The 11,864-nt window shown below is 34.6% G+C and overlaps 1 protein-coding gene across 2 annotated transcripts in view; it reads right to left on the minus strand.

Annotated features, from left to right (window-relative positions):
• Positions 1 to 8,758, minus strand: part of LOC126966023 (lysozyme-like) — a 302,967-nt gene extending 294,209 nt beyond the window's left edge. For both annotated transcript variants that reach the window (XR_007729641.1, XM_050809898.1), the window contains exon 1: positions 8,591 to 8,758. Coding sequence is in view for 1 of the 2 variants with exons in the window: in XM_050809898.1 (XP_050665855.1) it covers positions 8,591 to 8,657 (67 nt within the window). In the remaining variant the exon portion in view is untranslated. The remainder of the gene's footprint in view (positions 1 to 8,590) is intronic.
• Positions 8,759 to 11,864: the final 3,106 nt, after the last annotated feature.

Raw genomic sequence — 11,864 nt, forward strand, 5'->3', positions numbered from 1 at the left:
ATACATGTAGGTACCCTATATGTTTTTTATCTTTTATCCCAAATTTTTACATTTATCCAAAGGTTCCCAACGGAGCAAGATACACATACAAATGATTTGAGTTTTCTTTAGTGTTAATTCCACCAATATTTGTCTTTAAACAATTTGACACGTGTTTCGCCTCTACACGAGGCATCCTCAGGACGTGTTGTCTCGCCAAAATCTGGCACGGGACTAAGTCTTCAGTCATCATTTGTATAATTATGGATTTCAGCAAAGTAACGCCTACTTCAATAAAAGCACGGTACACATTAAAATGCATAAAAGGCATTTATTTTCTCAAAATTGATTCCTTTACAATTCTTTTTGATATCATTTCTAATATACTAGATACTACTACCGCTTCGGAAACAAAAACTTCTCTAAGAAGCGCCGCATGAAACTCTCCAAGCATTTTTTGCGCTGTTTTCAATCATTGAACGCGAACGACGGCGCGGATAAAAGCTTCTTTTTTTATTATTTATAGATTATAGAAGATTTATAGTAAAAAAAGTTTATTTGTTGAAAAATTTTAAGCCATTTAAAAGAGCAAACTCCTTTGTATATCTATATATATATAAAAATGAATTGCTGTTCGTTAGTCTCGCTAAAACTCGCGAATTTTGGTCTTGAATTATTTGTGGAAGTCCAGAGAAGGTTCAAAAGGTGAATAAATAGAAAAAGGCTGCTAAATTAAATAAAAACAACAATTTTGTTTTTCCTTGATGTGTCCATACATAATCTCTATGAGAGAATTTATTGACGCACCGTTTGACAGTTCTGCTGTGAAACAATTTCATTACGACAGCAGGGTGCATATTTTACCAAGTAATTTTTGATGTTATGATATATTATTTTTTCACAAATTCATATAAAAACATTATTTTATTTATTATATACAGAACAACGTCTGTCGGGTCAGCTTGTCTACCTATAGATTTTAAAAGGTCTTCGCGTGTTATAATGATGTAATTACGTAGTATATTGTGATCTCAGTCGTCGGAAACAATAAATCTTAGAAATGTCGATAGAAGCCATTAGCAAGGAATAATTTGCTCGGAGACCAAGTTCCGTAATGGTTTAGTAATTGTTCTACAATTGTGAAACATCACGTTTCTAGAATTAGATAATTTGAACAATTAACTGTTTCGTAACTTCCTGTTCCGAAGTTCTCGCAAAACTCCAATACAAATTTTAAAATAATATTTGTATCAATCTATCTTATATATATATATATATATATATACATATATATATATATATATACTAACTGACCCAGCAAACGTTGTATTGCCATATAAAGTAATAAATAAAAAATCCATTGCCATCTCGCAACCCTATTGTGGATCTGTGGATGTAACAGAATAATATAAAAATCGCGATAGAAAAATAGGTGTTTATCGTAGACGGGTGAAAATCTGAAGTTGTATGTATTTTTTAAAGTTGTATCATAAAAAAATAAAAAATAAATAATTTATCTAAAAATTAAAAAAAAAATGGGGTGGACATTTGAAATTGATTTTAACTACAAACACCGCGACACGAGAATTTTATATATTAGATATATATAAAAGAGATTGTATGTTTGTATGTTCCCTAATAACTCCTAAACTATTCGACCGATCTCAATGAAATCTTTTGTAATAGATTCGTTGAAGCTCAAGGAAGGTTTACATATATAATTTATATGGCAATACAACGTTTGCCAAGTCAGCTAGTTTTCAATAAAAACAAATTGCCTTATTTCAACTAATTATTTAGCAAGTTCATAGTTATGGCAACGTTCTTGGTGTTCATTTTCTTGAGTAAGTAGTACTTATTCGCTACTAGCGTTAATTCACCAGTGGGAGGCTCCTTTTAACAGGATGCCGGTAGATACATAGAATATGGATACCACAACGGCGCTTATTTCTGCCGTGAAGCAGTAATGCGTATGCATTAATGTGTTTCGGTCTGAAGGGCGCCGTAGCTAGTGAAATTACTGGGTAAATTAGACTTAACATCTTTTGTCTCAAGGTGACGAGCGCAGTTATAGTACCACTCTGAATTTTTTAATTTTTCAAGAATCCTGAGCTGCATTGTAATTGGCGGGGCGTATCAGTAACTATCAGCTGAACGTACTGCTCGTCTCGTCCATTATTTTCATTACAAAAAAAAACCTACTTAAGCTATCTTTTTTTAACCCTTGCAAGTGTATGTGTGAGTGTGGGCGTGTGTTTATGTTCGCATAAAAAATCTTTTAGAGAAAGAAATCCAATGGCCGTGGTTCAGATTCTCCGCTATTTTATTTAAGCATTACATTTCATTACATATACTTAAGTAAAAGTATATTATTGTAGATATCAATTTAGTAATAGTTCAATTTTAGAGTTAGATTATTCCACCTTCGCACGACACGCCACAAATTAGGATATCATCCCCACCATCTGGATGTGTGGCGGTCCTCCACAGTGCGGTATTCAAGGAGCTTTCTTCCTCGTACTACTAAGCTGTGGAATGAGCTTCCTTGTGCGGTGTTTCCGGGACGATACGACATGGGTACCTTCAAAAAAAGCGCGTACACCTTCCTTAAAGGCCGGCAACGCTCTTGTGATTCCTGTGGTGTTGCAAGAGAATGTGGGCGGCGGTGATCACTTAACACCAGGTGACCCGTACGCTCGTTTGTCCTACTAATCCATAAAAAAAAAGTTAGGTAAAGGCCTGAGAAGCTGGCGTGTAATGTGTGGCCAAGGCATTGAGAAATTATTTGCAATCACCACAATTATAGTTGAGTCAACATTACAAGTGTGGACATTACATACAGCTAAGCTAAGTCCATGTTCATTGAAAGTATGTCCCTCTTGGCTTACGAGAGACTATACCTACACGATGACATTAAATATAAGAAATACCTTAACCTCAATAGATCAAGCAACAAAGAATTAAACATAATGGCCAATAACACAATATAAAACCTCATGTAGAATAAACAACTTAAGAACTTCTAATTTTTATTTTTTTCATTCAAATTTGGAACGCGTTTATTATGTCAGAAAAAATTAACACTAACCCGATGGACAAATGTCTCAGGTTGTAGACAGTCGAAAGAGGCGATTCCTGCACTATCGCCCAAACTGACACGTCGACTTATTAGCCTAAACAGATACGACATCCGAATCATGTTCGGCACCCTAACGGGTCACACATTACTGAACAAGCACCTATTTACAATCGGCGTTACGGACAGTCCTAGGTGCAGGGGCTGTCTAACCGAAGACGAAACGGTCACTCATGTAATCCTGGAATGAGCTGGGGTGGCCAACCAACGGGAAAAAACCTTAGTAAATATAAATCGCTTCAGGAAGTCTGCGAACACCCCATTAGTGTTCTGAACTTCTGCAAGGAGCTGGGCTGGTTGGAATGACTGGCCAACACTGCACGCAAAATGGACCCAACTAAGCGGTCTAATTGCGGAAACAGGAGCCCTTTACCAATACCAATACCAATGTCAAAAGAGAACTGCAGTAATTACCTCGCAAAAAGTGGGATGGAGACGTCCGTCTTTTTCAAGAAACTTGTAAGCTAGTTATCAGTCTTAGATGTACCAACTACATCTTCTGTCGAAGACCAGAAAAGATCGGGGGAGATTTGTAGCTCAACTTTTGTTCAATGTTTTGTGGCCAGACTACTTTTTTTTTGTCTCTTAAATTTAAAATGGCGCGTGATTTTTAACTTTACCAAATTTTATGATGGAAACGAAGCCCTTATTATGGTACCCATAATTATTTATGGTATTAGTATTATTACTAATAATAATAAAACCTATTTATTATACAATTATTGTTCTAAAATTTATTTTTTGTACTTTAGTGTTTTTTTTATTAAAATCAACTTGCAACAGCTGAATAATGTTACATTTTCGATAGTTTGAGGCAATGCAATAAAAGTTTCACTTTTAAAAGATTTTCATAAACCTATATATACGCGTTAAATCATATTTAAATTATACACAAATAAAATTTGAAAAAAAAATTAATTAACGATGCGGGACTTGAACCCAACGACCTCTCGCGTTCCGTTCGAGTGCTCTCCCAACTGAGCTAACCGTTCGAGTGCCGTATCGTCATAAAATCTTGTATACTTTGTTCAACTCTCAGGTTGTGGCTTCATCATGATCATTTTATGAAATCCTGAAACGAACATCACAACATGATTTGATGACATCTTTTAACGTAATAAATCATGGTATTAATATTTCCAGGGTACAGTTACCGTTTTACAATATCAATCGTGTCGTATCGTCTGTGGAATGGCAACTCGTCTGACAAGACAGGTTCAAATGTGAATTGTGAAGGCGTGAGACCGGTCCATGGTCCTATACGGATCTTAAATAGCAAGCTGTTTACTCATTAAATAGTTTGACTTGTCTTGCTATATATAAACATCATAAATACGGTATATTGTTATAATTATATTCTTACATTCCCGAGATTATTTTGCGCGGGAAAGAGCCGCCATTTAATAAATCATGTACTTATGTATGTGATAAAAATGTTTTTTTTTTTTTTTTATAAAAATAAGAGGCGGTAAACGGGCATGGTACATTTATATCCCTTTTCGTGATATGTTATATTTATATTTAAACAGAATAAATCTTATAATGATATTTACAATACTATGATTGCATTAAATAAAAACTATCATTACGGGGAAGCGTACCAAGAATACTGGCAGCATTTCCACGTTGGATAGTTATGCTGATCCGTTGACTGAAATAGCTGCCAGCGGTTGGGTTTCCAGTAGCCTTATTGAGGCGTGAAGATAGTACTTTATACATTCTCCCCGCCATTGGGCCCCACGGGCCAAGTGTCTCTAGACCAAACCGCACAAAGATGTATGACTCACTGAGACCGACATATTTGCGACGCTTGCTGTCTTCGGCAGTCGAAGCAGCAGCCCCAGCACCAACTGACGTAACTTGGACATAAGAAGGAGCCAGAGTGTCGACGCAAGTCGGGTCCCACACCAGCGCCCTTCCCCATGCCCAAGCCACCAGCATCATTCCATCAGGACGCTTGCCATTATTATTATTATTACGTTAAAACTTAAGCCAGAAGGACCCTTACGTAGGGACTTAATAAATTGACCGACTTTCAGCAGGACGTTCAGCTGATGGTAATTGATACGCCTTGTGGAAAAGGATGGTACGGTCGAGCCTCTTGTTTTTACTTCACTTGGCGGGGCCACTGTACTGCCCGCAGATCCACGAATTTATATCCTATGTTTAACTCATACCATCATACTGTCTTTAATTCTTACTTCGAATTACTTAATCATCATCATCATCAGCTGGAAGACGTCCACTGCTGGACAAAAGCCTCCGCCAAAGATTTGAACGATGATCTGTCCTGCGAAGCCCTCATCTTGACCAGATCGTCGGTTCATCTTGTGGGGGGCCTGCCACCACTACTTCGCCATTCAAGGACCTTACAGCCCCAACGGCCATCTGTCCGTCGAGCTATGTGCCCTGCCCACTGCCACTTCAGTTTCGGAATCATTTAGGCTATAGTTATAATATTATGTTACTTAATATTTCACACTAAATCTGGTTTTTTCAAAGCATGATATATACAAACATACTTCATACCTATCTACATACTTCTGAGAATGTGGCCATATTTTATTTGTACCCTTGGAATATGTAAGATAATAGTGTGTTATTAAATTACTGTTTTATTTATGTCTTTGAGATAACAATTCTCAGAGCTACACAGAATATATCGCATATTGACATGATCTGACCTGACCTTCGATACCTACTTCTTGCTAATACATATACCTAACCTACTAAATAGCTTAGCACAGCCACCTTTTGTGGTGGCTAATTTTTACAGTAGAACTACGTTGAGACCATTAGAAAAAGACTACATAACGCGAAAATATTTTCGAGATTAAATCCACAGGTACAAGCCAGTATTCATGAAATTTTTTGAACGATATAAAGGCTCACTTTGTTACAGAAATATAAGCTGGTGGTAAGTTGGGACCGCATGGATACTATATTTAAACATTCTCTATAAAAAGTACTAAAACATGATTTGTGAGTTCGACCAAACGAATCAACAAACACTTATTTTATGCAGTTGATTTATTATCACATAATGCAAATAGCTTGGCCTAATAATTATTTAAAGTTGACGTTAGGGCGCATTTCCATTGAGAGCTATAAAGTATCTACCCGAATAATTGGGTCTTATTAATTTAATCACCGATATGCCTTCTATATCAAAACTGTTTGGTCCATTTTATAAATTTTAGCATTATTGTAATAAAGTCTGACAAAAGATATGATTAAGTGATTTTTTTATAATCGTTTCAAACCCGTGTACTTTATATCGCTGTAGAACGAACTCTCCTTAACTAAATATTTTTTTCCTTCCTACCTATTTATTTGTACTCATTCTTTATTAGTCTCAGGACAGCAAAAGTACAATAACGTATAATTAAAAAAAAGTCCTTCATGTATCATATGTGTGTCGATATTTTTTTGTAATCTCATAAATCTCTTTAGCATATAAGGTCAAAGTTATGATTGTCAAGTTTGCTATGTTTATTAATCGTATTGTGCTAGTAAAAATGTAATTATTGTCAACAGGCTATATTTTATTGTAAAATCTAACCGGGTTCATGAAATTATAATAAAAAGGCAAACACTTGATACATTTCCTGTATCCAGTTATGGTCAGCATGGCAACAAATGCAGGTATAATGAAACATTTGTATCATTCATTCGAGAAATTAAAAATATTACTGCAAAACGTGGTGCTAACAGTGATTACAAATATCTATTGGGTCCATGAACCTCGTTTTAATTATTTTTTTAGAGGTTAAACTTCTTTAGCATTATGTACATAGTTTAATATTACCGTGCAATGGAAAAAAGTATCATAGACAAAATCTATATTTCTGTGATCAGTGCATCTGTCATTTTTCAAATCAGAATTCTGTATTTTCCGTTTCTTTCGAGTTGCGTGACAGTTTATTTTGCATTATTATAATTCTTTAGTATAATTTGAATATTTTAATATGCCATCTACAGCATATTCTACTCCAGAGAGTCGTTGTGTCAATTGTAGTAGGTATATTATTTAAATTGTAATAGTTTATAGCTTTCAATGTGACTGCGCCCTTACAAAAGAATTCAAATTAACTAATACTCCAACGGTCAAAGTTATTCTAAATTCATAATCTGAGCTTATGAATAATTTATTGAAGCAGGAGCGTCGAGAAATGTGATCGAGTTTCGATAAATCAAGTTACATTTTGACCCGACTTTCAAATAAATTTTGTGACAAAAATTATAAAATAAATGAGACAATAAATTGGGAAAGATTTTTTTTTTTATAAACAAGTTATATTTTAAGTGACGATAACCAATTACTAAAATAAAGGTATATCAACATTTTTTTTAATTAGTACAGTATTTTTAATAGTATGCTGTATAAGCTTAAATATTTAAGAATAAATATTTAATTAAGCGTTAAATGGAATAAACAAAGAGGTATAACGTTGTAGAAAGAAATAATATATGAGAAGAAAATATGAAGGTTCGTTATATGGAAATGAACGATGAGCGATGAATCATCAAAGTTCGATGGTGAAATATATTTTATAACTAACATTATAGGTATTCGTTTTGTTTTGCTTACAAATCATTGGAAGACCGCCAACCAATCAACGATTAATTTAAACAGAGCAATAAGTGCTTATGATGATGTTCGTCGAGGAAGTCAAAAGAATTATACAAAATACAAGTGGACCCGACAGACTTTGTCACGTCTTAAATTTGAAAAATCGGTCCAGCCGATAGGAGGAGTTCACTAACATACACATGAGCAGGAGAATTATATTATATGGACGGAATTGAGAATCTAAACCAATCTCAAATTCACTGGAACACACAAAAAATCATCAAAATCGGTTCAGCTGTTTACGAGGTATTTCAATCTAAACCATTCTTGAATCCACCTGAAGACACACAGAAAGTTTCATCAAAAGAAATATATGTATTAAGACTAGCTGACCCAGCAAACGTTGTATTGCCGATATTTAAATCGCGATACAAAAGTAACTGTAGATGGGTGAAAATTTGAAGTTGTATGTAATTTTTAATGCTGACTCATAATCAGACAAATTTAAAAAAAAATGTCAAAAAAATAAAAAATAAAAACAAATTTGGCGTGGACCACCCCTAACATTTAAGGGGATGAAAAATAGTTGTTGTCCGGTTCTCAGAACTACCCAATATGCACTCAAAATTTCATGAGAATCGGTCAAGCCGTTTCGAAGGAGTTTAACTACAAACACCGCGACATGAGAATTTTATATATTAGATGTATAGTAAGATAAGTTTAAGACTATTGGAATATCATAACAGAAAAAATATACCAATAACCTCTCATTGGATCGTTTTTAAAATATCTAATAGAACTTTTTCACGGACATACGAAGTCTTAGCCTATTATAATTATTAATATATCAAAATATATGTATATTAAGTTCTTCCTTATTTTTTTACAATACAAATACATACCAACATCGGCTACGCAGCAGGAAGCCAGCATCAATAAGGCACTTAACTTAATCACCGCCGATTTCATTTTGAGAATGATTGTTAAAATAATTATTAAATATTAATGGTACGTTGTATGCGCGTGCGCACTTCCTTTGACTGGCATTGGCACGGCCTTAACTCTTCTTATATGGTCGTTAGCACATTGACTCATCGACTCTGAGTAAAGAAATAAATTTTGGATTTAAGTGTTTCATGATCAGGCCCGCGTTCATTTATTTCACAAATAAATCTTTTGTAAACTGGAGTTAATTTACGATTACTTAAAACCGTTATAAATCGTCCATACTTTTTTTTAATAATTGTAAATGAATTTGCGTTTTATAGTATGTATATAAATGATTTAAGTTTTCTTTAGTGTTAATTCCGCCAATATTTGTCTCCAAAAACAATTCGACACATGTTTCGCCTCTACACGAGGCATCCTCAGGACGTGCTGTCTCGCCAAAAACTGGCACGAGTCTCGTGCAAATTAACACTAAAGAAAACTTAAATCATTTGTATAATTAAGGATTTCCGCAAAGAAACGCCTAATTCAATATTTTTTTTATAGTATGATTTTTTTATTGGTTAAGAAGTATAGGATGCCTTTTGTAAAGCTGCTTAACTTGTATCATAATCAAATCAAAATCACTTTATTCATGAAGGTCAAAGAAATCACACTTACGAATGACAAAATTTTTATTTTCTTTATACATTTGTCACCACTTCGGAAAAGGTTGAGCTGTAATGTAATGAGTTGGGTTCGAATCCCGGTAGGTGCAAGCATTTATATGATGAAAATAGATGTTTGTTTCCGAGTCATGGATGTTTAAATGTATTTATGTATGTTTATATGAATATATGTATGTTTAAGTAAGTATATTGTATTAAATATATCATTGTCTTGTAACCCATAACACAGGCTATATATGCTTAACTTGGGGCAAGATAATATGTGTAAAAAGTGTGTCAGTATTATTGTGTTATTATATTATGTAATGAGAAGAAGTGGCAATTAACTCATTGCCTACTCGTTTAAATTTACAGCTTCATCGTTTTGCAAATCATTTCAATTACAATATATGTAAAGTGATGCAATAAAAATACTCAAACGTCAAATAGTCAATGCCTTACACGAGTAAGTCAAAAAAATATTAATTAATCTTCTAATATATAAAATTCTCGTGTCATGTTGTTAAACTTTGAACTCCTACGAAACGGCTAGACCGATTCTCATGAAAATTTCTCTCTCAAAAGCCAAAAACAAACTCAACAAGTGCATATTGGGTAGGTCTGAGAATCGGACAACATCTATTTTTCATCCCCTTAAATGTTAAGGGTGATCCACGCCACCTTTTTTTTAATTTTTTTGATTATGAGTCAGCATCAAAAACTACATACAACTTAAAATTTTCACCCATCTACGATCAACAGTTACTTTTGTATCGCGATTTTAATATCGGCAATACAACGTTTGCTGGGTCAGCTAGTATATATATAATATATACTCAATAGAGTACAGTTCACATATATCGTAAATAATTAATGGTATTTTGCGGGCATTTTATTAGCGACTAGCTAACCTGGCAGACTTCGTACTGCCTCAATGGATAAATAAAAGACCTAAACTTTAGTATAAAATAAACTTAAAACAAACAAAAGTAATCTGTTTTTAATTAAAATTCTAATTGGTTATTAATTTTAAACTACTATTCTAATTTTTTTCTGAACGACGGGGGCCACATCAAAGGAAAATCAAAATCATTGTTTTTATTTAATTCTGAGCATTTTTATATTTATTCACCTTTGAAACCTTCTCTGTACTTCCACAAATAATTCAAGACTAAAATTAGCCGAATCGGTCCAGCCGTTCTCGAGTTTTAACGAGACTAACGAACAGCAATTCATTTTTATATATATACTAGCTGACCCGACAGACGTTGCTCTGTAGATAATAAAAATAATACTGTTTCATAGGAATTTGCCAATAATATTTAAAATCACCAAGAATTGTTTCGTAAGAAATGCTCTCTGTTGTTCTAATGAAATTGTCTCACGGCGGAACTGTCAAACCGTGCGTCACTGAAATATCTCATGGAAAATATGTCCATACAAAACAAATATTGAAAATAAAAATAATTATGGGTCCCAAATCGAAATAAAAACTATCTCTCAAGTTGGACCAAACTGCACTCCATGAAGTAATTCCCATTGAATTCCGTTCATTAGTTTAGGAGTCCATCGCGGACAAACAACGTGTCACGTAATTTATATATATTAAGATCTATAGATATAGATTATAAAAATTATAACAACCTTAACTTTAAAAATATGAAGCATAGTTTCTGGCAACAGGTTCATCCTGCCACCGCAAGAAGCGCCCGTTCACAACCATGACGCATGGGCCAGCCATCGCCTCCCTCGATCATATTTTCGACCATTATATTCGTATACCTATTTGTTTGGTTTTAATCAGTCACGCATAATCGACTTATCGGCTTTGGTTTTAATATGGAAAACGGATCAGTACTTTGTTTACAAACAGGTTTAACACCCAGGATATATCTACATAGTTTTATTTCAGCAAGTGACATTTATGATGAACTTTATTTCTTAGAACTTTTAATTAAGTAAAGAATATAATGGCGACTAAAGGGACGCTTAATTTATGCCTAAATCATTAAAGATCTCAGCTATCTTACCCACGATAATATATCTACACCCAGTCTGAACATAAGTTCTGTTAGTAGGTAAATAAACATGAATTTTTTTCACGTAATGTTATCTAATCGCAAAAGAGGTCACTCGTCGAATCCAACTCGGATGGGCAGCATTCGGAAATCTCTGTAAAATCTTCTCGTTCCAAATACCGCAGTGTCTGAAGACGAAGGTTTTCAACCAGTGTGTGTTGCCAGTGATGACTTACGGTACGCAGACGTGGTCGCTAACTATGGGCTTAATGAGAAAGCTCATGGTCGCTCAAAGGGCAATAGAGAGGGCTTTGCTCGGAATTTCCCTGCGACATCGAATCAGAAATGTAGAGATCCGTAGGAGAATCAAAGTCACCGACATAGCCCAAATGATTGCGAAACTGAAGTCCCCGAATGGCGACCACAAATCGGAGGACGCATTGTCGGTAGATCATCGGACAAGATGGACCGACGATCTGGTCAAGTTCACCGGAATACGTTGGATGAGGGCAGAGCAGGACCGATCGTCGTGGAGATCTTTGGGGAGGCCTTTGTCCAGCAGT

The sequence above is a fragment of the Leptidea sinapis genome, chromosome 9, assembly GCF_905404315.1.
Source record: "Leptidea sinapis chromosome 9, ilLepSina1.1, whole genome shotgun sequence".
Lineage (NCBI taxonomy): Eukaryota > Metazoa > Arthropoda > Insecta > Lepidoptera > Pieridae > Leptidea > Leptidea sinapis.